Source organism: Podarcis gaigeae, assembly GCF_964106915.1.
Source record: "Podarcis gaigeae genome assembly, chromosome: 5".
NCBI classification, from domain to species: Eukaryota; Metazoa; Chordata; class Lepidosauria; order Squamata; family Lacertidae; genus Podarcis; species Podarcis gaigeae.
The window spans coordinates 3,191,095-3,217,336 of NC_139681.1; the positions used below are offsets into that span (position 1 = coordinate 3,191,095).

At 44.2% G+C, this 26,242-nt stretch overlaps 1 protein-coding gene across 2 annotated transcripts in view; it reads left to right on the plus strand.

The window, feature by feature from the left end:
• Positions 1-445: 445 nt before the first annotated feature.
• Positions 446-26,242, plus strand: part of KIAA0930 — a 56,151-nt gene continuing 30,354 nt past the window's right edge. Inside the window, exon 1 of one of the 2 annotated variants that reach the window (XM_083738858.1) lies at positions 446-1,027. In XM_083738858.1, coding sequence (XP_083594984.1) covers positions 880-1,027 — 148 coding nt within the window. In that variant the 5' untranslated portion in view covers positions 446-879. The remainder of the gene's footprint in view (positions 1,028-26,242) is intronic. The other variant, XM_083738859.1, reaches the window with a different exon arrangement.

A 26,242-nucleotide genomic window follows, 5' to 3' on the forward strand; every position in this document is an offset into this window, starting at 1 on the left:
GGCCTAGGAGCTAGCGGCATTCATACAACACAGAGGCGGGGGGGGGGGGCGGACGCTTTCCCTGTGAAAACCTGTTCTTACGACGTGCCAGACCACGAGGTCGGGGCGTGTGGAGAAGCCCCTTGGGTCGGGGTGTGGCGAGTGCAGAGGGAAGAGTCAAGGACCCTCAGTATACTATTCTGGGCATGATCCAGGTTCTCACGTAGCTGCATTGCTTTATACTTTCCGGATATCTCATGATCATCTTAAAAAGTGCGGTGTTCTATTTTACAAATCAAGCAGGAACAGGACGGGTTTCTTTTTGTTCTCTAAGGTATCTCTTGTCGATAAAAGGAAAAATCGCACGAGCCAAGGGGGGAGGGAGCTGGGGGGCCAGGCCGGGGCCCCCCCGCCTCCTCGGGGCGCCATGACTTCAGCCGCTCGACCCCCCCCCCCCGCCGCCTCGTGGGCGCGCCCATTGGCTGCCAGCCCCGGCGGCGGCGTCTCCTCCTCCTCCTCCTCCTCCTCCTGGCCGCGTGTTGCAGGAAGTGCTGGTCGGGCGCCGCAGCCTCTCAGCTGATCGGGGAGCGGAAGCGCCTCCCCGCTTGGACGGCGCCGGACTTCATCCTGGGAACATCTGGCTGCTTTGGGGCCATGGAAGAGGAGCCGAGCAGAGGCGCGCCGCTGTCCTTCCGGCGGGGTCCCCGGCTCAGCCCTTAGCCGGAGACTCGCCCTCTCCTCTTCTCCGCGCAAGGCAGGAAAAAGACAGATATAGATATTTTAACGAAGATTCCTCGCCGACCTCGAAAGAGAGGAGGAAGGAAGGAAGGAAGGGGGAAGTCCTGCCGCGGCTCCCCCTCCCCGGCAGACTGCGATGAGCGCATCTTGGGGGGCGTCGGCATGGCATCCTTCAAGCCCTTCGGCCAGGCTGGGCCGAGAGAAGACGAGGAGGACGGAGGCGACTTGGACCGATCTCTCCAGCAGATGCTTCGCGCGATAGTGGAGGAGAGGAACCGCGTCAACATCCGCCAGGAGATCAGCGGGCTGGGTGAGTGAGTGAGTGAGTGAGTGAGTGAGTGGCCGGGGGCTTCCCTGCGAGGAAGAGGAGGGCCGACACCCCCGCCAGGGCAGCTCTCTGCCCCGATGCGCCTCCCTAGCGCTGCGTGTTGCTGCTGCTGCTGCTGAAACAGAATAGACGCAGCAGCGCGTAGCTTTGGCTGCTGGCCTTTGCCACCTTTTCAGATTGGAAGGGACAGACCAACAGGCCAAAGGCAACCTGGTAGCCACAGAAACCTGGCAGCAGACCCCTCTTCGTGCCATGGAGATAAGGGAGGAGGGGGAGTTCATATGCTGCGTTTCTCTGAGCGGGCGAGGCTGCTGTCAAAGGCACAGAACCAAGACATCGCTCTCTCTTTCTTGTTATAAAAGTGGCAGCCCAGTTTTTGGCTACTTTATAGATCCATATCTTTTAGGGTGTGAACCAGATGCAAAGGAGGCCTACTTAATTTCTAAGAAGAAGACATGCCAGTTCCCAGGTCTGTTTGGAAACAGGCGAATCCTTCCGCCAGATTCCTGATAAGATTGAGCCCTTTGTCGATATTTAGTGGGGAAGGAAATGTACTCTGCACTTGCTCAAGGACGCATTGGTTCCTGTCCCTCCTTGATGGGTTTCAAGGGTTAAAATATGCCAGAGGTGGGCCCAGGAGCATATAAACCCCATAAGAGAATACAAGACTCCTTGTACTTCCCCCCCCAAAAAAGATTTTTATTTACCTAAACAAGAAAAAGGTAATTTTAGGAGATAGTTTCATGACAAACTGCCCCTCCCCTCATGTTCACTTCAGGGATTCCTGCTCAGCTGATAAGCAGATGCTGAAAGCAGGGTGGGAATTTCTGTCTGCTGGTGATCGGTGAATATAACAGTGGGAAGCATGTATTATTCTGTTAGCTAACCCACATCACATGCTCTTATGTAGGCAATCTTGAGGTATGAGAAACAGCATGCTAAGCAGTTCTTAGAAGGACTCTTGCCTGTCAAAATATGGTTACTAGGCCCCAAAATCCACATGTTTGCGGTTTCTGTATATTGCTTCAATGTATAGTTGATGCCTGTTGCTCCCTTAACAATGTCGAAAACCCACAATGGAGCAGTACATGACTGTCTTGAGGTTGCTTGTCTAGATTTGACAAAGTTTGTCTTATCTTCCGGTTGTTAAATTGATCAGGAGACCCTTGTAAGTGGCCACTAGTCCAACTGCTTGTGGCAAAAGGGAACTGTTTCACCACAGAGAGGCCTTTGCAAGCGGTAAGAGAGTCTGGGTTCTGTTTTCCCTTCAGTCTGTGTTTGCCTCAGGCTAGCAGAGATATGCCTGTCTGAGCTATTAAACGTTTTTGTTGGGCTATTTACTAGTCTGAGATAGATGGTGGGAGAAGACAGCTAGATAGCAGGAAAGGGATGGAGAGTGTGCATTTCTGGTGGCTCACTGGAAAGGACTGCAGCAGCATTATAGCTTAATTGAAATCCACATGGCTTGGTTTTCCCTCTTTCCCCACCTCTTTTACTTACACACTTGCTCAGATAGCCAGCATAGAGCCTTTTCTTCATTGTCTCTCTTATCTCTGACTCATGGCTGTAATTTATGGTGCATGGATCCTATTGTCAGAGCAGGAGCCACAGGAGCATTTGGCATGTGCAGACTCTGCCGAACAGCTGAGATCTCACATCACATGGAAACAATCCATAGCCATCTGTGAGGGAATTTGATAAAGCAGCATTGATTTTATTTCTCTGGGAGAAAACAAACTGTGAAACAAAACTGAAGCTTTATGCTGAGAGAATAAAGCTGGCTGTGTACTCCTGTATCTAGAAAGCCATGCAAACAAGAGTACCTTTTTCTCTCCCCACATCCCATCCCCCAAAAAGAAATTGGACCTTGACTGCTTCCTGTGTTGATCCAACACCTGCTGTGTGTTCTGAGGTCTATGTCTGGATAGGATCTGGCCTAATCTCTGTGTAAATAGGTTAAGAGCTTTAAAAGTAATCTGTTTTCTGTTGCTTCTAATATCCTTTGAAGATGTTGGTCAAAACTTCTAACAGGTTTGCCTTGCTGACTCTCCTAGGAATACATTACTGTAGAACAGCTGAGTTATTTTGTCCTCCCTCCCCCACCTCAAATCATAAAATTTATTTGGAGGCACAACAGAGTTTCCTTTTCCCAGTGGAAACATCAGTGATGGCACACAACATTCCCTGAGCCTGTGGACCACTGCAGGTAGCCTGCTTGCCTATGTGCAGTCACAAGTTGCTTGGGTTCTATGGGGCTCTCAGGGTTCACAGAAGGTCAAGATGAGGTCCAACAGCCCCACGTGAAAGAAGTGGACACTCTAGGGCACTTTCTAAAATCCTCCATAGCGTTCAAGGGCTCTGGGGCACAGGCATGTGGGTTCCTCAGTAGAATAGTTGGTGTGGAAAGTGTTCTCTGAAGGTTGAAAGTGTGGAAAAGCAATTTGTGGTGGATGTTTCTGCAATGAACTTTTATTTGAATCAAGTGAGTGACTTTTCTGTAACGTTGCCTTTTGGTTGTACTGCCATTGTAGCTGCTTTATTGCAACAAATTAGGCATTCAGAGTGGCCAGCCCCTAGCCAAGTTTAAGTGACTGGGAGTAGCTGCCGAGACCACATAACACCGGTCCTGAAAGACCTACATTGGCTCCCAGTACGTTTCCGAGCCCAATACAAAGTGTTGGTGCTGACCTTTAAAGCCCTAAACAGCCTTGGCCTAGTATACTTGAAGGAGCGAGGTCCAGCTCCGAGGGTCTTCTGATGGTTCCCTCCCTGCGAGAAGTGAGGTTACAGGGAACCAGGCAGAGGGCCTTCTCTGTAGTGGCTCCTGCCCTGTGGAACGTCCTCCCACCAGATGTCAAGGAAATAAACAACCACCCGACTTTTAGAAGGCATCTGAAGGCAGCCCTGTTTAGAGAAGTTTTTAATGCTTGATTCTATTTTTAATATTCTGTTGGGAGCTGCCCAGAGTAGCTGGGGTATAAATAAATTATTATTATTATTATTATTATTATTCTTGTTGTTGTTGTTGAAGTTGCATTCTGTCCTTTCTGTTTCTCTTTTGTGTGCTGCCACTACCTTGTGTCTGATGTGCCACCGTAGTGCCAAGATGTCTTGGACTGACCAGCAGTTCTTACACAGCACCTGAATTCTGTCCCAGTGTTTGATAATGTAGCAGTTCTCTGGTTATTGTCAGACTGAGTCATATATTGTTGTTGGGTGTGTGTGAAATCACAAGCTTATTAGATGGTTTGATGCTCTTTTGTTCAGCTTTTATTCCCACCTCCACCTCCATCTGAATCAGACCCTCCCTGCTCTGAGTGACTTCATAGTGTCTGTCAGGGTCTAAGTGAGCTACCTTTGGGCCTGTGCAAATACAGTAGAGGCTAAAGATTCTCTATGCTTGTTGTTCATACTAGGCACTTCTTTAGAAAATAGTAAGCTTGAGAAAATCTATACAGCCCAATCCATCTCTTTAGAAGCCTATTGTGAAATAACTGCCAAGAAAGGCAATGTGGGTAGCTTGGGATTCTGAATATAATACTGTTCTCTGTCAAAGTGACTTAGGTTATGTATTCATTTTTGCTCTTGCAGTTTTTCCAGTGCAAAAATGTATGAACTTGCATGTGACCACATCTGTAAAATGTTTGCAGTCACAAGGTAAAATAATGAAGCTGTATCTAAGTATAGGCCAGTCATCAGTTTTGACCAGTCCCTTTAACTTCAGGAATGTTGCCTGCTATTTACATCTTTGTTCCATGTACCATATATCTATTTTTCTATATGTTCAATCTTATGTTTTTAATGTAGTACTGTAAATAAATCTAGCCAAGTTTTCATTTTCTCTTTATGTTAACACATAAAGAGTCATGTTGTATCTCCATTTCCAGCTATTTCAGCAATAAACTGCATGCTCCTGCCTACTGGAGCTGTTTATTTTAATTACATCAGGAGATCTGATCCTCAGTCTGTGACATCACATATAAGTGGGGTCATTGTAACAGTGAAAAAGTCTGTTAAAATATCAGATGTCCGTATAGCATCATCTCACATAAGCAGGGCAATTTGTGTTCTGCTTTTAAAACAGAAAGGGAGAAATCCTGCACAGAGATTAATCATATTTGCATAGGGCTAATTACTTTGCCTAATTTGTGGCCAAACTGCATGTCAGAGTTCAAAAACAAACATACATACACGGTTACTTTTATTTTTTAGGAAAAGCGGCTGGGGGGGGGGGGCTGAAAGTGCCATTAGCAGGGGCCCAATCTAGATTGGGAATATGGTGCTGGTTCAGTGACTCACCAGGCTCCGTTCCCTTCAGAATAAAAGTAGTGTGACCCTATTCTTTTTTTGCTGGTTATGAAAAGGGCAAAAAACCATGCACCTAAAAATGGGGCTTGCTGTGCATCTTTGTAATTTCCATGGATGACCCTTGACAATGTGGGATGCAGTGAGGTACAATACTGGCTTCCCTCTTCTATCCAGACACCAAAGAGCAGGGGATCCTGAGGCAGAGGCAGCAGATACCCTGATCTGCTATCCCTAATAGAAAAACCACGCAGAGTGCCTGCCTTGTCCTCTTCCTTTAATCTGTTTTGCCTGCTGCAAGAGTGGTTGATGTTTTTGGCAAATGTGCCAGATTTAGACAAAAGTGTGAGTCAGTGCCAGTCCAGTACCTATTGCAGTATACATGCCAAGCCCTGTGCTTTGGTGCGTGTGTCAGAAAAGTCTTGCTGGATCAGACCAGGGATCAATTGGGTGACCCCCACTCACGCTGGCCAGCTACGGTTCTTTGTCTCCAGTCTGTTGTTGGGTTGCCCTCCCCCCATGCCCAAGTGTGGATCGTGCCAACTTTGGCTGACAGAATCTGGCAACATCTGGATGGCCTCAGGTTCCCTGTCTCTAGTTTAGAGGGATATTTATGGCTGCCTCTGAACATGCAGCTTTTGTTTCACTATTATTATTGAATGGCGCACAAGACAACACATTTATGCTATATAAGTTGCACCAATGTTGTGTTACATGGGTCCCAAGAAACATATGAAAAGCACATTTCAATTAATATATCTAAGAATCTCAAAGAATAGAATGAAGTTAAATTATGTAGTTTTTTTCTTTTCATTTGTTGGGGGGGGGGGGCATGTGTTTTTGTAACTAATGTAACACACTAAACCATCATACATTTTAGTGTCCTAAGCTCATCTAATTTTGTTCCTAACGGAAAATTTATTGTCATTTCTCCAAATGAGAAACCAAAACTATCAATACAATAAAGGGCAATTAACCTAGACTCTGTTTTTTTTTGAGAGATTTTTAAAATGTACTTGGGGGGGGGGGGATTAGAGAAATTCTGAGTAATGCTTTGCTTATCATGCTTCTGGTTGTTTTATTCATGTGTAGAATACCATTTTGAGAAACTTTTGCCAGATACTGAACTTTGGAAATTTCACTATATGTGAAAATGAAAAATGGGACAGTAGATTGACATGTTCATGGAATTCCCCTATTATCTTACAACAAATTACAAATGTGTTTTGGATAATGTTGGATTAAAATCCCAGCAATGGAAATAGAGAAAGTGTACAGTAGAGACTCTCTCTCTCTCTCTCTCTCTCTCTCTCTCTCTCTCTCTCCCCCCCCCTCACACCTCAAGTTCTAGGGTGGGGAGGGCATCCTTGTGCTGGCCTTTGAACCCAGCAGGTGTAGCCATCAAGAAGGATGAGAAGGTGTCTCTGCTGACCTGGTGACTAACTTTGATGACTCCTGACTCAGGATGGCAAGGGTGGAAAAGAAGCAGCAGCAAAGCAGCATGCTACTGTGCATTAGAGTTTGAGGTGCAGTTTCCATGCACTCACCCGCCTGGAAATATTGCTTCTGAAGGCCCAGGGAAAGGGCCTGGTCTTAGAGAGTTCTCTAGCATGCATCAGAACACAGTGCCTCTTAAGAAGCACCCTTGTGCCTCTCCAAATGGCAATAGAGGATGGGGTTTTACAAGAGACAGCGAAGAATAGGGACTGTCTTTGGAAAAGAGAGCGAGAATACGTTGGTTTTCCTTGGTGAGTGGCTGTCAAGCCCAAGTCAGCTTTAAGGCTAAAAAAGCTCAAGGAGGGAGAGCAGGAGAAGCCCAGAAGTTCTCCACCAGCAGTTGGCACCTGGGCAGCAGGCTGAGCAGGTGTGCAAGTCTCCCTGGGCACAGTCTTCACCACTATTTGCGGATGGAGTGCCCTTCTGTTTGAATTGTTGCAATCCTTTCTTTCTTTCTTTCTTTCTTTCTTTCTTTCTTTCTTTCTTTCTGTCTATCTATATCTATCTATCTATCTATCTATCTATCTCTATCTATCTATCTATCTATCTATCTATCATCTATCTATCTATAAGCATGTGCAAATGTGTGCCCTCTTTTATCCTCTTGGCCATCTAAAATTGGCCACCCACCTATTTCTTTGTCATCTGTGTCACACCTAGCATAGTAATCTGTGATTATCTCCATTAGATACTTCTCCAGTAGAAATGGTAATACATAATTCCTTCATGCTTTGCATAATTCATGCCAGATTTGTAAAGGATTTATCCTTTTGCGTGAGACACTGTTACTTAACCTTAACTTCATCAAGAAAGTTGTGGGCTGTTTTTTGTGTGAGAGTTTGTGCAGAACACTCTGGGCGGGCGGCTTGCTTTCACTCAGAACACAATTTCCTTGCTAGGGCTGAGCCCTAGAATAAGTTGAGGTGGTGTCTGTCAGTATTGACTGGTCATTGTAGCCAGAATTCATGCCTGTGGGCCAATGGAGAGGATTTCCAAGGGTTGTAGTTGGTAAACAGGCTTGAACCTTGCAAGGTTCAGTTGCAGAAAAATGAGAAGCACTGGCTCTTTAAGGAATAACAATCTATCTGAGTAATAATGTTTTGTGTCTGGAATTGACATATACTTCCTTGTTTGCCACATCATCCTTCCACATGAGGTTGGGTCATTGTGAGTGGCAGCTTATTTTGGGCACACATACAACCTCAGTCCTGCCTAATTCAGATAATTGTTTTCCTTAGAAAGGCCTCCCTCCCTCAGTGAGGGTCAATTCCATTCTTTCCTTCTCAACAAGTGGGCCCTTCAACAAAATGTTGCAGTATCGATGACATGTAGGGCTGTTTTGAGCCCTAGGCAAGGTTAACAACTTGCACCTGCAACCCCCCCCATTGCTAAATTCAGTTTTCAAAAACAGATGTATTGTAGAAAAAAAATGAAAACTACAAAACTTGAAATTGCTAAATTTATTTTAAATTGCAAGAATATATAATACAACAACCTTTAATTATCTTTCTGAAATGCAAAAGAAGACCCATATCTCACGTTCCATTCCTTTTCCTTTGCAAATTTCCCATCCAATTATTTCAAGTTGAGCTCTGATGCTTGGGCATGTTCAATGGATATAGCTGCCAAGCCAACAACTAGTTTCTTCTGCAACATTGTTGAGCGTATGTAAGTTTTTATAAGTTTGAGCTTTGAGAAATTGCGTTCGCCACTTGCCACTGACATGGGAAGAAGTTTGAGAACAATCCTTAGAGCAACAGAAACATTAGGCACATTATCCAGGAGTTTTTATTGTAGTATGAAGAGAAGTTCTCCTTGTAGCTGCATAGACTTTGGAAGTCTTTGAACAATTGTTATAAGTTCACAGCACAGATCTTCAGCATCAATATTTTTGCAGTAGTGGTTTTTCCAAATTCTCACAGGCATTAAGTACATCTTCAGTAGATTATTTTGTTGTTGTTGTTGATACTGTATATATCATACAGGTAGCCAAATAGGAAATTATAATGTTGTAACTTTTGGAATCTCTCTTCAACATAACCACTAATCTGCTCTATGGACTATCTATTTCAATTATACGTAAACAACAATTCTAATGTATGAATTACTTCAAAACAGATAAAAGTAAAAGATTATCAGAAATTTATACGATATAACCAAAACTAATCTGTATAAAACACCCTTTCCCTCAATGGAGAGTGCTGCTCCTCTCTTGAGTTCTGTACCCTCAGCATCTGCCTAGTTGGCCCTGCTGAGCCTGTGGCAAAAGGATGTAGGTAACACAAATGTTAGCTCCAAAGGCAGGAATCCCTAATTCCAAGTGTTTGTCATCTGGAATATTTTAATAGTTCAGCTTGCAGCCGAGCCAATGGATTTAGCTGAGGGGAGGCGAGAGGAAACAAACTAAGTCATCCTACTTCTGGTGTGCAATTAACAGTGGATTTTGAGCATAGCCCCCCTGCCACTTGCAATAGAGGTATAATGATCAACTACGTTGCAGGCTTGTTGTGCATCATTTTCTCAGACCAACCTGCAATCTGAAGATAAAAACAATGGATAGCTGTAGCCCATCTCTCAACCTGTGATGGGGTCCAGTATCTCTGGACAACACTGGAAGCTTGTTTTTTGGAGCCTGACCAGCGTATGAGCTACACAGCAGGGCTTTCATAAGACACTCTTTCCTAACCTTCAGTTTGGGGGATAATGGACTGTATTTGCTGTGAAAATTTGCACTGGCACTTACATTTTAAAACTTCTGCTAAAGAAGAACTGAATTAGAGTAGAAGCTCTTGTCTTTGATGCTGCCTTTTGGGCTTTGGGAGGGTGGATTTGCTGTTGCTCAGTTGTGCCTTTATTAAAATACAGGATTTCTTGAATCATTTTCTGTTCCAGCGGACATATAAAAATTGCTTTAAACTGTAAATCAGGAAGTGACCTTTCCTGACATTGGTGCTTTCTTCATAATGTGTCTCTGCCCCCCTATTTCAATTGGCACCCCCCCATCTGAGCCACTGAACATTCTGTACTTTTAAGTTACTTATGGGGCAGTTCCACCCCCCAGATTTTTTTCTGCAGTTTGTGGTATTCTGCACACCTCCTGCTGACCCCTTTGTCTGCTGATGCCTCCCTCATGTATGAATGGTGTCCTTTGAGTTACGTAAGTGTGAGCCTGGTATACTCTTGGTATATGGAATTGATGTGGGAACTCTTCAATGTAGTCTGTTCCTATGTCAAACTTGTAATGGCTGAATTCAGAAAACACGTGGGACAAATGGATGGTGATATTTAAGTCTCTTTTATTACTGTAATGAGGAATAAAAAAATAAAATGTTAAAGCTGGCAGTTCTTTCTTTTTTATATGATATTTATTAAAGTTTCAAAAAAGATTACAAAAATAAGAAAAAGAAAGAAAAAGGAAACAAAAGATACAAAATACAGAAAAATAAAAAACAATTAAAAACAAATCAATTTTTCCATGTCTTATCTTTCATTTGCTTGTTTCCCTGACTACCTCCTCACCTCCCTTTTTTGTATTCCAGTTCAGTTAGTTAATTCAGCAAATCCTTTCCTTCTTTGTTTTTATCTTAAACCTTTATCTTAATATATTATAACTTTGCATTCTCACCTGTTAACAATCCATTTTTTACATACTCCTTGTAACATTACTGCTAAAGCCACATCCACAATCAGACTTTGGTAACATGCGCATTTATGTAAATATAATAGGCTTTAATTGATGAAAAAGCAGGTCACTAAAATTCTCTATTTGATTGTTGGACCTATTAATTTGTGTGTCAAATATATTTTTGATAACTGTTGAAAAACAACACTACTGTTGCATTTACTGAAGCAGTGTTTGGATTTCTGAAACTGTATAAAGGGGAAGGAGGGGTGATCTAGGTTAATTGGTGGCTGGCAGCCTGGAAAGAGGATTGTCTTGTCTGCTTTGTTTCTTAGTCTTGCAGCTTGCTGAAAAAGAAAAAGGAATGTGAGCAGGAAGTTAATAAAGGTTTCTGCTTGCTTGTCAATTCCCTTGGTGGCAGAATTGTGGCATAAAGGCATCCTATGCCTTGTTCCAGAGTTCTGACAGGAGGACATGATTTTAACTCACTCCCCTTGCTCAGCAGACTGGATGATGTCACCCCAGGTCTTGGCTGCACATTGAGGTGTTGCCCTTAACATGCGCATCCTGCTCTTGCTCAGAGCTCTAACTGGCTGTATCTTAGTATCGGTTCTTTCTCTGTTGTATTTTTCCTCGATAGCATCAGCCAGTAGTGTCAGGCTCTGCATTCTTGTCTTTGGGGGAGGAGGAGTTTGGATTTGATATCCCGCCTTTCACTCCCTTTAAGGAGTCTGAAAGCAGCTAACATTCTCCTTTCCCACAACAAACACTCTGTGAGGTGAGTGGGGCTGAGAGACTTCAAAGAAGTGTGACTGGCCCAAGGTCACCCAGCAGCTTTGATTTAAAGCGTAGCTTAGAAATATGCACAATTAGTCTCCCTCCCTCTCTCTCTCTCTCTCTCTCTCTCTCTCTCTCTCTCTCTCTCACACACACACACATATCCTCTGGCACCTATAGAAAAGGACCCTTCCTACCATAAGATTTGAGTGATATCCAATGTTAGTCATGCAGTATGACTTAGTTGGATATCAGACCCCTTGCTTTCAGTATGATAAGCCTTTAGGACACTACCTTCAGATCCCCACCCCCTACATAATCTGCACTTAGAGGAAGCAAACTCTGCACGCTGAGCTTAACAACAACAACATACCTCTTTAAATTCCTTATGGATGAATATTCAGCTGCCATTCACTTGGAAGTGTAGCTCTTGTTTTTCAGATTGGTGTGCGTGTGTTTTACTGTCAGTTGTATACAGGAAGTCACAGAAGGGTGAGCAATCTGTTCTTAGTATTTAACGCCCATTTTATTAGTAAGGAGAACTTGTGGCTTGCTTCTTCTGCTTGTGTTAATTCCCCTTAAGGAAAACAAGAGCTAAAATTTGGGGTGAACTATTCAGAAGGCCAACACATCTCAGTGAGACGTAACCCTATAGCTCTTCATATGTTGTTTTCAGAGTTTACAATTGTTTCAATAGCGAACAGGCTTTTTTTTTTTAAAAAAAAAATGAAACTACCTTACACAGCCAGACCTTTGATCTGCCCCATTGCCTGTGGTAGTCCAAAGTCTCAGTCAGAGCCTGCCCCCCCTCCCCCCGCTCTTCCATCATATCCTTTAACTGAGGATGCCAGGGGTTCTGAGCATGCGCTCTGCGCCTGTTTTGTCGTGCTGCTTTAATGAAGGCATTCATGACGGTGCCATTTTTTGTGTGGGGACTTAGATCTCTTCCTGGCAGTAGAATGTGTTTTCTCTTCTATTAATGCAAGATGCCAGAGGTCCAAAGAAAAGCCCACATATAACTTTGGCTGCAGTTCAGTACTTTTTTAAAAAATGCAGTCAGTTCTGTGGTAGAACTCCCTGGGCTGCATTTGGAAGAACTCCAGAATTTAAATGATCATTATTTAGATCTCACTTCTATTATTAGTGATGGAAAAGTGCTGAGTGGGGCTTCCAGGGATACCTTGTTTCAGAATTAGTAAGCCTCCATTGGGCTGCTGCCAAACCCCAGCAGGCAGGTCCGCTTGAGAGGAATTGATTTAAGGGGACTGCAGAGCATTTGCAAATCCAGTTGAAGGGCATGACAGCTTTGGGTGCTCAACAGCTCTGAAGATCAATAACGGAGCCAGCAACTGAAATGTGCAAGATCGGTCATAAACATGTTCTTCTAGATGCTTTGTAAGAATATGTTTCAACACAGCAGCAGTATTCAGATGGAATATGAAACCATGGGTTAGTCCTGTTAAGAACTACGCTAGCAGTCCCTGGACTCCCCTGCTCCCCATTCACCAGTTCCCCTCCAGCAATAGCCGTGAAGCTGGGGTGGAAAGCACCTGCTTCTATTACGATGTGCTGTGGTTTAGTGTGGCACCTGAACTCTGAATTGTGGTTAATCTAAACTATGGTTTGTAGAAATGAGCCACCTTCATTAGCTGCAGTTGGAAGTTGGCTTGCTTTCACTACCCATACTTAAGATTAACCACTTTTGTGGTGTCTTAAGGTTATGTGAAGCACAAATTCATGGAGCTGGTAGACTATGGTGTGAGTTTTCCACAAAAAAATCATTGACCTAAATTGACCACCTTGATATATCCTATAAAAGTGCAGTTTATAAATATTTCCAGTGCATTTTTTTCTGGGGATACTCAAGGATATGCAGGACTGGCACCTCCCCCCCCCAAAGAAAAGCACTGATTATTTCAATAAATAAACACATACAGTACATAAATAATAAAGTTGGTGAAGTGAACCATGTTAATTTTATGTGCTGTGTAAATATCTTGAAATGTTTTCCCAATAGTGAAAGGTTTTTGAACTGTAATGCTTAATTGGGGGCTGTATCAGTAAAATACGCTTCATGTAGCTTAAATGTCACAAAATATTGAAACCAATTCAAAGCTTTGCCTGGAATTTTTTTTGCTGAAATACTTTTATGCTCTTGAAAATTTCAAACAGTGTAAGCAATGTCTTAAATGTCTTAAGATATTGAAGGTATTTAACACACTAATTTTATATTTCCTCAGTATTTATGCTTTTGCACCTATTATATATACAGCCAAAATGCATCTTAAAAACTTGACTGGTATGCCCAATCTGTGGGCAAGAGGGTATCTGGGTCACTCTGGTTCTTTTCTGTTGCCACTTACCTTTTGCAACAGGGTTCTGCTGGCCTTTGAGCAATGAATGTCTAGTGCCACCATCCTTGCCTCTTTAACTAGCAAGTATTCCCAAGGCAGGGATGCGGGTGGCGCTGTGGGTAAAACCTCAGTGCCTAGGACTTGCTGATCGTAAGGTCGGCGGTTCGAATCCCCGCAGCGGGGTGAGCTCCCGTCTTTCGGTCCCAGCTCCTGCCCACCTAGCAGTTCGAAAGCACGTCAAAGTACAAGTAGATAAATAGGTACCGCTGTATAGCGGGAAGGTAAATGGCGTTTCCGTGTGCGGCACTGGTGCTGGCTCGCCAGCTGCAGCTTCGTCACGCTGGCCACGTGATCCGGAAGTGTCTTCGGATGGCGCCGGCTCATGGCCTCTAGAGTGAGATGAGCGCACAACCCTAGAGTCGGACACGACTGGCCCATACGGGCAGGGGTACCTTTACCTTTATTCCCAAGGCACTTGCCGTGTCAGGGCATGGCATGGCAGAGATAATAATGGTTTTCGTGATTTGACAGAGAAAAGTGATCTAGAGTGGCTGCAATTTTGTCAAGGTGATTGCTTCAGCTCTGTACATATCCATAACGCTCTATGCCGCAATGCTTTGTCTACCAGCTGGCTTTTAGATGCTTTCATCTTCCTAAACCCGGTTTGCTGGTCTGCTTCTGAGCCACCATCGGAGATGGTTCCCCTTCCCCTTTCAATGCGCATGCAGTTTGTTAAAACAGGAAGTGAGTATTAAAACGCATTGCTAAGAAAAGTCTAAAATTAATTTTCCCGATTAGAAACTAGACATTTTCCCATCAGAACAATAGAAACTCAACCATCTTGGTATGACATATCCTCTTTTTGTGCAAAAGTGTCACTGACAGAGACCACTGTGCCGGGGGGGGGGGCATTCTGTGTCATGCTTTCTACTCTGCCACACTTTTGCCAGAGGGGACCATTGCCAATGGAATCCAAGCAGGAGCCCTAACACATTCTCTGGACCTGACAAAAATTAACTTGGCGTTTGGAAAACATGGTGTTTACAAAGCAAAACAACAGCCCCTTTTGCTCAGGAGTTCCCAGTCTAGATTTTAGATTGGGAAGGGCATAAGTCAAGGAAGGAGAGAAGTGGCAGTTGTACATACAGCTAATCCATTTTTTGTTGTTCTGGAATAAGATTCTGTGTGATCAAGAAGTATCTGGGCAGTGAGTTACTATGACTTTATTCAATTGTATTAATTGTTTTGATAAGTTTGTTGTTGCTGTTTGCTTTGTATTTTTTTAAAAAATACTATTATGATTACTCTGAGCCTCTCTGAGCTCAACATTTGTCACTTGAAAAGCAGAATGCAATATTAAATTAACTCAACATACATAAGGTTAGTTTCAGTTGAAGATGTATAAATCCTTTTGATTTTACTATTGGCCTATTATGAGGTAGAAGGTGAAGCCTATTTCTGGTGTGTCTGTAACTGATTGCTCTGCAAGATCTTGTGAATATGTTTTTAGATTACTCCTATCCTCTCTTGTTCAACTAACAATTAGGTAAAGGTAAAGGGACCCCTGACCATTAGGTCCAGTCGTGGCCGACTCTGGGGTTGCGGTGCTCATCTCGCTTTGTTGGCCAAGGGAGCGGGCGTACAGCTTCCGGGTCATGTGGCCAGCATGACTAAGCCGCTTCTGGCGAACCAGAGCAGTGAAGGAAATGCTGTTTACCTTCCTGCCGGAGTGGTACCTATTTATCTACTTGCACTTTGAGGTGCTTTCAAACTGCTAGTTTGGCAGGAGCAGGGACTGAGCAACGGGAGCTCACCCCGCCACGGGGATTCGAACCGCCGACATTCTGATCAGCAAGTCCTAGGCTCTGTGGTTTAACCCACAGCGCCAATGTCATCTATTAGATTCTAGCAATTCACTTTGACAGTTGAGCCTCTTGATAATCTAGTGAGATTTGAGTGTAAAGTGCTCATTTGTGAGATTTGAGTGTAAAGTGCTCATTTGAGAATGGAGCAGATGCTGGAAGGTGTTGAAATAATAGGGATTTACACCCACCCACCCAGCCCTGGGAGTCCTCATAAGGGAGCTGTGCCTGGAGGAAGAACTGTGAGGGAAGAGACTTCATCAGGCAAGGCCTCCTTCCACCTGCCTCTCCCCACCCTCCAGTCTCTGCTTCTCAATTTGTAATGTATTATTTTATGCACTGTGGCTTGCCGTTGTTTTATTGATTGTAGTTTAGAAATTATTTAGAGTGGGTTTCTGTTTTAATTTTTATATGCTGATATTTAATACTATTCTAATGATTGTTGAATGTTATTTTATTTGATGTAGGTTGCTTATTTTAAAGTTATGTTTTATTAACACATTTTTGTATTGCATTAGATTGTTATAAGGTGTACATTCTTTGTTTCTTCAGCTTCTATTCTTGGGTATTGTAAGATAGAAAGACGGTATACAAATTAAAAGTGATGATGATGATGACAGTGGCAATTAAAGAGAAGTGGAAACAGTTTGAAGAAGGTACAGAGTTCTGATCACTGCACCTCAAAACAGATAGTGTAGACCTATGACTAGGATTCTATGACACAGAGGCTTTTCTTCCTCAGAACACTGGAATTCATGGTCATCTGATTAACCAGCTTGGCAGGAAGTTCAGGGCAGACAAAAGGAATCGCCTCAGTTTATGAACTTCTATGTCTCAACCTGTGGGTCCCCAGATGTTGTTGGACTACAACTCCCATCATCCCTGAGCTCTGGCCTTGTTAGCTAGGGGTGATGGGAGTTGTAGTTCAGCAACATCTGGAGACCCACAGGTTGAGAAACACTGCTTAGAAGATGACTAGGTTTGATGGCTTTAAAGGGAAATTCATTGGACAAGTCTGTCATTGACTATTAGCTGTGTTTGATGGTGGCTGTATGCAGCTTCCAGGGATGATATGCCACTCAATTTCACTTGCCAGGGGGAAGAGCAACAGGCCCTGCTTCTGCCCTTCCCAGAGGCATTTGGTGGGTCACTGTGGGAGAGGGGGATCCTGAGCTAGAGGGAGCCAGCAGGGCTCTTTTTATATTTTTATTGTATGTATTGAAATGGCTATCATGCCCCATCTGGCAAACAACTGTCTAAAACTAAAAGATGTGAGATATAACTGGAGAAAAATAGTTTTGGAGGGTTGACGTGACCTCTGCTGCAAGTGGGTAGAATTTTAGATCATGGAAGAAGGGATTACTGCCACCTTTCCCACTTTCAGTTCTGGCCTAGTTTCCCCTTGTGTCTGGGTTGTATTGCCTCAGGCCAAGGCAGTGTAGAATGGTTTTTAAAGTCATTTTTGTAAAATAATTATGATCAGACTAGATATTGTCTGTTCTAACTGGAATGACAATCTTTCTCCCCACCCCAGTCAAGCAGTTTAGGATCCAAACTACAGCTTGTAGATCCAGTGGTTCCCTCTTTCTTTCTTTCTTTCTTTCTTTCTTTCTTTCTTTCTTTCTTTCTTTCTTTCTTTCTTATGTTTACATCCAAACCCTACATGAATATATTAAAAGCCAAAACCACAATATAAAACCTAAAGCAAAACAAACAATACCTTATATTTTTTATCATGGATAGAGTCCAAATGGCAGCAGGAACAGGTTAAGTGCATAGACCTCCCGCCTCCTGCCCAAAGTCTGGCTGTTCAGATGATGATATTGGTGAAAAGCACTAGCTTCAGCTAGTGAGACAAATCAGAACTGGCCATGATAATTCTCGCACTAGATCCGTTCACATTGGATTACTGTGGGTTTTCTACAGGTGTGCTAAGAGGGAGAAGCAGTTTCTAGTAAATGGAAATTATTTCCCCATCCTTGAACAAGGCAGTCTCCTCTTCCTCATCAGCCAAGGGATAGTTGGGAGTGGACCCCCTTGCGAAGAAGAAATCGGAGACCACTATATGCCCCCAACAGTTCCTGTGAAGGCCTGGCCTGCCCTGCCACACACCTGATGTCATATATGATGTTGTGTATGAAGTCAGGTGTATGGCAGGTGGGTGTGACTTCCCCCAACAACCTCTTGGGCCAAGGTTTGATCAAGAACCAGAGGTTCCTTGCCCTTGCAGTTGCCTTTTAAAGATGCTTTGGAAATTGCTGCTGTTGCAAAATGTCTCTGAGTGGAGCTTGAGATCAAAGAATATTCAGTAGTTCATCTGATGCTACCTCAAACTTGTTGGCTGTCCTTTTCCAGGCTCAGTTTAAAGTGCTTTCAAAGTTATGCTAACCTTTAAAAATCCCTGAATGATCCACAGCTAGGACAACTCCTCTTTCCACACATGAAGCCGACTGATTTCTAAGCTTCGTTTCAGAGGCCCTGCTCTTTGGCACCCCAGAGAGACCACAGGCAGCTACAGAGCCTTTGGGCAGCGGCCCCAGCATTCTGCAATTCCTTCCCCGAGAAGATGTGTTGGACTCCTGCTCTTCTTGCTTCCAGCTGAGCTTTAAAAACTCTCCCAATTAAAGCAAACTTTTAATCTTTAGCCATTTTGTGTTAGTCTGCTGCTGCTTTTTATTTCTTTTTCCTTTGGAATTGCATGTACTAAATTTAGTGATTATTTTAACATTATTTGGGTCTTGTAAGATGCTGTGCATATAATTGTTTATAGAAAAGTGGGATACGAATTGTATAAATAAAATAGGCAAGGGCAATGATTTTCCTTTTTCGTTCATCAGATGGTTTCTAAGCTGTTTTTAAAGCTCCCTGCAATGCAGGATCTGCCTTAGGCATCCCTTTAAATGATTCTCTTTGTATCTCAGCATTTTAATCTTATAACCAAAGATTTTGAGCAAACCTGTAATTAAGAATACAAAGGCTTCTGGTTGAGAAAGAGATTCAGCATGCTGGATGCCCTTTAATTGGAAATATTCTTAATTGCTTTGAGAGGGAAAGCAAGGAAATAAGGGGTGTTCTGGTGTACTAAGCTAAGCAAGATTTAGCTGAGCAACTTCTCTGAACCAGGAATCAAGGTTAAGCTCTCTCTCTGCTCACTAACCACAGGCTATTGCCAAGATCAGCTTATGGTTAGTGAGAAGAGAGAGCTTGACCCAGAGCCCTAGATATAGGGGAGGAGGGGCTAGCCAGGATTTTTGCCCCAGGTGAAGCCTCCAGAGGCACATCATTGAGGGTCCCAGCCTGTGTGTGTGTACGCAAATGCACGTGGGTGTGCCAAACTAGGTCTTTCACCTATGAGAAATAAAGCCTAGTTTTGCCCCTGGCTTGACCACATTGGACAGCATCACTGAACCAAGCCTTGGCTTCGCTCAGTGCATTGCAGCAGGGAAAGGTACCAGGGAGGGGCACTGTGTCTGGGAGCTCACACAGTCTCATTAGGTCAGGTTTTGGCTTAGTGCGCCTTGCAAACCAGACCAGTACGGTATTTTAGATTACATTTGGAACAAATAAATAGTTCAACTTTACTTTAGCTTGCTTATGGAGCAGGTTCAGTGGATTGTGGACATTTTAAGGCTGGCATTTTAAAGAGTGTCGTATAGCATTTAATTGGTGGGTGAAATTAAACTGTTTCCAGGAAGCTTGTAGAAAGTAAAGGAAAGATGCCTAGATAAGTGACTTCCTATCGTTCCCCTTTTTCTTTCACCACTTACCTTAGATGGGAGGTTGAAAGGGGAAAAGTTCTAAATGTATTTGGGGTGAGAGCAGCTCCTGAAACTTAATCCCCCCCATGGGTGCCAACTTGAATAAAATATGGGGGGCAGGTAAGCCCCACCCTGCATAATCAGTCCCAAGATGTAGTGCATACACACCATCTGAATGGTAATGTCTCTCAACTTTGAGGGACCCAGCCCCCTCAAATATTTTATTGGGGAGCTAAAGAGACCCTGGCCCCTAAGAGTTGGCTCCTATTCACCACCCTTAGATCTGTGGATTATAAATTATCTGCTGAAGAACCTCTGCATGTTGCAAAGGATTCTGGGCAGTGCTCTAGGTTGCAGGCAGCTCATGCTGGGCTTCATTGCTGCAGTGTATAAACAGAGCGTAAACATGGCCATTGCTCCTGTGCTGCACTGCAGAGGCAGATCGGTGGTAGTGGTTTACCTGTTGCTGCACCACTTCTGACCTTCAGATAAAGCAACCACGGCTAATACTGTGAAGGCTTTCTCAGTCTGAGAACCACAAGTTGAGACACAGTTCTATAGATGTGAAGTGGACACCAACTGCAATGGCCAAAAGCAACTTTGAAGGTGTACAATGAGGCTGGGGCAGCCGATATTGTTGTGCAGTAGCTCCCATCGTTGGTCACCATTGGTCATGGTGGTGTTCCTCCTGCTGTAGAAATCACACAGCAGACATGTCTTAGACCAGATTCCTGAAAGCTAAGATGCCCAAAGCTAATATATTATCATGGTGTTTTGCATATGGTTGCCTCGTATGCCTGACGAAAGAGTGTGCACCTCTATTTCAGGAGAGCCTGTGCTGCTTAAAATGCTGACTAGGTTTCTTGGCCCGTTCTTGAAATGTGAATTCTGTGCTGTGGATTTCTTGCACATCTCTCACTATGCCCTAAGGCTGCCCTGGATTTTCTTATTTTAAGCCTTGTCAGTTAGTATCTTGAGACACTAAAGGAGAGGCTGGAGGGGAGTTGCCTCAGCATCTCTCTTCATAGAGGGCAAGGGAGGCTTCTAGGAGCCAGGTCCCTGTGGTCTATATTGGAGGGTGGGCCGGACTTGGACAGGCCAGGCCTGGTTTCAAATATCTGCTCAGCCGTGAAGGACACTTGAGTGAGGTTTGTTCTCTCTCTTCCCCCACCAACCTAGTTGGGGAGAGGGTTCACCCTATATGCACAGCCCATAATTCCTTGGAGAAAGGGCAGGATACAGTTGTGATTACTTGTAACCTGATCCACCTGCCTATCATGTTATAAATTTGAACTACTTGCAGTTTCCATCACTCCCTTTGAAAAAGGAGGTGCAGCTGGAAAACATGCACAAAAAGGGAACTGAAGCACATTCTCTCTTGAAGAAAGAGTAGAACATCTAGGGCTTTTTAGTTTAGGAAAAAAGGAGCACTGGAGGACAAGATAGAGGCATATAAAATGATGTGTGTTGTGGAGAAAGTAGACAGAAGTTTCTCTTCCTCTCTCAGAAAACCAGGGTGATCCAGTGAAAGTGGCTGCCAAGTACACCCATAGGACAGAAATGGTTTCCTCGCAGCTGCATATTTGCAGCCCATTGGGGGAAGGCACATAAAGTGGTCTCCCTGTTGTTGCAGCTGCTTCAGAGAGCACAGACCTGGGAATAGCTGCTTAGATCAGCGGTCAGCAAACTCACTGCGCCTTGGGCCAGTGTCTCCAACGCCAATCGCGCAACGGGCCAGAGGGCGGGGGAGCGCGTGCCCATACGTGTGCGCACACGCTATTTCCGGCGCACTAGCTTGTGCACATGTGCACGGGCCTCCTCTGACCCGATGTGCACTGGAAATAATGCTTGCGCATGCACAAATAATGCTTGCTCATATGCACAAGCTATTTCCAGTGCTCCTCTGACCTGGAAGTGGGCAGCCGCGCAGAGCAGTGCCGGTAGGAGCGGGTGGCGGGGGTTGCCACGGGCCGGATAAATGAGTTCCTTGGGCCGTATCCGGCCCACAGGTCTTAGTTTGGGGACCCCTGGCTTAGATCATGAGTAGGCAAACTAAGGCCCGAGTAGCCTGAGATCTACCATCCAATATTAAAAACTGGCAGTGATCTACCACTCTCTCCCATTGTCTTTCTTCAAGCTTATTATATTTGGCGGAGCTTATGATAAAAATAATAACAAATGATAGTCGCTTCCATAAAACCTGTAAAGTTCACCATAAATCAATATATTAAAAAAAAAAAATACCTTGTATACTTGTAATAACATAAGAAAATAGCATTGAGGACAGGGTCCTACACAATCAGAACATGATGCATGGATTGTTGTTCACAAAAGCTCATGCCATAAAAATGTGTTAAGTCTTTAAAGTACCCCAGGACTCTTGCTGTTTTTCAAATGAGTCAGGGGCACATGTCAACCACAGCGGCTTCCCCCATAGTTCGAAACAGAAACTGGGTAGACCCAACTGCAGAGTTGACAGCCTTCGAGCACCACCTTAAGAACTGGATGAAACCTGTAGAAGCCCTTTCCGCTGAATACAACCCACCCCTTCCTTTCGAGTTAACCTAAACCAGCCCTTTCTCTCTCTGAGGAGCCAGCGCACAGGGCTGCACACCCACACCCCTCCCCGCATGGGCAGGATGGCAGCAGCCAGGAAGGATCCCCTCTCCCTTGCGTGTGTTTACTCCGGAGTAAGCCTCACCGGGCTCAGTGAAAGAGCTCCTTGGTTTACAGTGGGGGGGCAAGGCAGTCCTCTCCTCAAGGGCTGGATTCTGGAATGTCCAGCACTCTCTCTCTCTCTCTGGACCCAAACCAGCCCTTTCTCTCGAGGAGCCAGCATGCAGGCCCAGCCTCTCCGTCTGCGTACGCCTCCGTCCGCTTGCTTCTTCTCCTTCAGAGAGAAAGAGGGGGAGAGAGAAGCCCTGCGTGCTGCCTCCTCAGAGAAAGGGCTGTTTGGGGAGAGAGATCAATCAACAGAAATTGACGAGAAGCAATCACATGATCTACAAGTCGATCCCGATTGACCTGTTGGACAATGCTGGTCTAGGCAATGCAGGGCTGGGTTGGCCTGTGTGGCATGAACCATTAACGTTTTCTGCCCTCTGCGTGTGTTTCCATAGGGGCGTTTAAAAACACAAGAGCTAATGCTGTTGCTTCTAACCCATGGTATGTTGCCAGGTTTTTACTTCCTGTAAATAAATGCTACAATTACAACAACAACGGGCTCATTGCTAACTTTGTGGAGCAAACACAGGGATATTGGTCTAAGGTTACCAGACTTTTTTCAATGAATCCGGGGACACTTTTCAACTTCAGTAGGAATGATAGGATTTTGTCAGGGGACTGATTTGTAAATCCGGGGACTGTCCCTGGGAAAGGAGGACGTCTGGCAACCTTATATTGGTCTGTGCCGCAGAGCAAGCAACCTATTTGTAGTAAGTACCTGTCTGTAGCATGGAGCTGTCCCAGTCAAGATTCTGAGAGCGGTTATTGCTTGTTCCTAAACTTCGTTCTTTCCAAGAACATACATATAGTATGTGAGTTCGCATGTCTGTGTATATAGACACAATAGCAGATCTAGGTATGTGTGTGTGTGTGTGATAAATGTATACATGGCTTTGGTTTTAATTCTTTGTTTGGCATTTTGCTGTTATTATTTCTGCTGAGCATGAATCTGAGCTAGGCACTCAGAGAAGCATAGATGACTTCAGCCCATGTGTAGCGGTCAAAAACTTAGATTTGGATTCCTCCTCTGCAGCAGTTGGATCCACAGTCTTTGACTCCATTGTCCCACTTTTCTGCCTGACAGCTTCTTCGTTTGTATGAGTAACGAGTTTGGCGTGAGGTGTAGGAGTGTGTTTGCCAGTGACTCATACACTGCAGACGGGCAAAAATTGGGTTGGCATGTGAAGCAGTGAAGAAATAGAGCAGGTCAGTCCATTTAAAGGGCATTGGGATGAGGATCTGGCAGCCGAGTGAAAACATGCAGTGTGGGAGCCTCTTCCGAACTGAAAGACAGTCACAGGCCTATTTGTGTTCTTAAGGGCTGCTGTTTAATGAGATAATGAGGCATTTCTTGAATTACTGTTCTCCTACGAACGCACGTGTGCATTTTAAACTCACATTTACAAATTTGTCTCAGATTTATTTAATGTGTTACTTTGAGCAGCATCTTTGGGCTGGGTAGAATATCCTGGTTTGATTTTCAGGCTGGAAATGGTTCTCTCTCTGACCTGGGGGAGAGGGAGGGAGGAGGCTAAAGCAACTCTTCCCCATAACATTTAATTATGAGAATATTCAACTTTTTCCCAAAAGGTTTGCTGCTGTTTTCCTGGTGTTGCTTCATTGACACTCCCACTTCTTCTTGCTGGTTTTCTTTCTTTCTGGATCACTAACAGATACACTTGGCCAACTGGGGATCATGTAGCAAATGGTGTCTACATAGCCAATGATGATGTTACTGTGGCAAAGGAAATTTGGAGAAAAACAGACAATGTGAAATCATAGAGCCATAGAATTGTAGTGTTGGATGGGACCCCGATGGTCATTTAGTCCAACCCCCTGCACTGCAGGAATCTCAAGGTGACAGGTGGCCATCCAGCCTCTGTTTGGAAACCTCCAGTGGAGAGTCCACAACCTTCTGAGGCAGCCTGTTCCCCTGTTGAACATTAGCGGGGCAATGCGACTTGTTTGTGATATTTCCTTTTTTAAAAAATAATAGTATTTATTAACAGTTTAAAGATTACAAAAAAGAGAAGAAAAAGAATTCAACAAAACAATACAATACAGAAACATAAAACACTACAAAAACACTAACCTTAACTAAACAAAACAAAGACAATTAAAAAAAACACATCCAATAATTTCAATATCTTATCTTTCATTAACTTGTTTCAGCGACCTCCTCGCACCTCCCTTTTTTGTATTCCACTTCAGTTAACTGTTTCAGCAAATCCTTTCCATCTTCCTCAATTTTCTGTCCTATAATTTATCTTAACATATTTTAACCTTATTTTCCCTTTAATCCATTAACAATCTATTTGCACTTAGTTCTTTATAACATTTCTGCTAAAGCCATATTACTTCATTCCAACATTTTTCTAACATTCATTGATTTTACAGTATTTCTGTAAATAATCTTTAAATTTTTTCCAATCTTCTTCCACCGACTCTTCTCCCTGGTCTCGGATTCTGCCAGTCATTTCCTCCAGTTCCATGTAGTCCATCAACTTCATCTGCCATTCTTCCCGGGTGGGTAAATCTTGTGTCTTCTTGTTTGTGATATTTCCTAAGATCAGTGAGTTTTTTCAGCTCACCCTGTGTGAATAAGAGGATCAAGAATAAACTCGGTAGTAGTGGATTGCTTAATCTACTATTTTCATTATAATCTTTTATGCTTTTTTCCTGTAAATGCTAAAGAGTTTAGCAATTTGAGGTTTATAAGTTCATTCCAAAGCCCTAAGCCTACAAACACTTTTGATATGTTTAGCTGAATAAGGATAATACCAAAGTGCTGCATGCATACAGCTTCTGGTAAGCGTAGGCTTCACCTAGTGCTGTGCCAAGGTTTTCTCGCTGGAGTTCTCAAACCCCCCCCCCAAAAAAAAACCCCCGTTTGTTTGTGAGTAACTAACTGTTTGGGAGGAAAGGAAAGTCAGGTGGGAGGGAAACAGAATGGAATGGCTAAAACACTGAACAGGCTAGACCAGGGATAGGCAACCTAAGGCCCAGGGGCTGGATGCGGCCCAATCGCCTTCTCAATCTGGCCCGCGGACAGTCCGGGAATCAGTGTGTTTTTACATGAGTAGAATGTGTCCTTTTATTTAAAATGCATCTCTGGGTTATTTGTGGGGCATAGGAATTCGTTCATCCCCCCCCCCCCATATAGTTCAGTCCACCACGTGGTCTGAGGGACAGTGGACCGGCCCATGGCTGAAAAAGTTTGCTAGACCCTCTGGTCTCAGTGTCTCCAGGAAGTTTTCAATGCAGGCAGCTAAAATTAGGAGGAGGAGCTTGGAAGCTAGAGGAGGATACCGAGTGAACAAGCTATTTTTACCTCACAAGAATATTTGCTATTGACACGCTCCACCCTCAAGGTGCTGTGTGGTTTGTGTGTCCCAGTCACCCCCTGCCAGGCTCCGTCTTCTCACTCGGTATCCTCCTCTAGCTTCCAAGCTCCTCCTCCTACATCTTAGAACTGTTTTACAGTGCCCGACTCATTCCTTTTCAAGCACCATTGAAGTAAATGGGGAAGAGGCAAGTCTGAAGCCCTGTCACTTTGAAAGGAAACCTCATGGAATGAACTTGCAGTCGGATACTTGCAAGTAAGCGTGCCTAGGGCTGGCATGCACCTTTCCCATATAAACAGTTGCTGGACTGATACAGCTCTTACCTGTGGCTTCTAGAAGCTATCAGCATGTGACTGGCCAGCTAAACCAGGTGAGCCTTGGTAGATTTCCCCTGCGTGCAAAGACAGGCTCCAGCGGATTTAGTGGACATGACCAGTAATGAGTCCAGTGGTCAAGAAGGCGGTTACTGAACATGCTGTAGAGCGCAGTGAGGGGCTGGTGGGGCTCATCTACCTGAGAAGGTAGCCCATCTAGGAGAAGGAAAACTTTGGTCCTAAACCTCCAGTGCCTTGAGGGATATCTTTGGGAGAAGAAAAGGCTAAGGAGTAAACCCGACACAAATTCAGAGTGTAGTACCTAAGATGGTTGGATGGTGTCTTGTACAGCTTCCTCCGGCAACTCCTGCAGCCAAGCTGGTGCCTAGCATATTGCTCTGCTTTCCTTTGGACCACATCATTGAGGCCGAGAGGGGGATATTGGTGGCTGGGCAGCCCAGGACCTCCAGACACACGGCCCAGGCTGGTGCACCATGGATGTTGCTAATGTAGCAGTTTGATCTCACCCTTAGAGACACACTCCATTGTCTCATGAGGCAGACAGATGCCAACAACATGAAGGGCTTGGTACATAGTGCCCATGTGCATAGAGTGTCTCGTAGATTCTGTACAATGAATG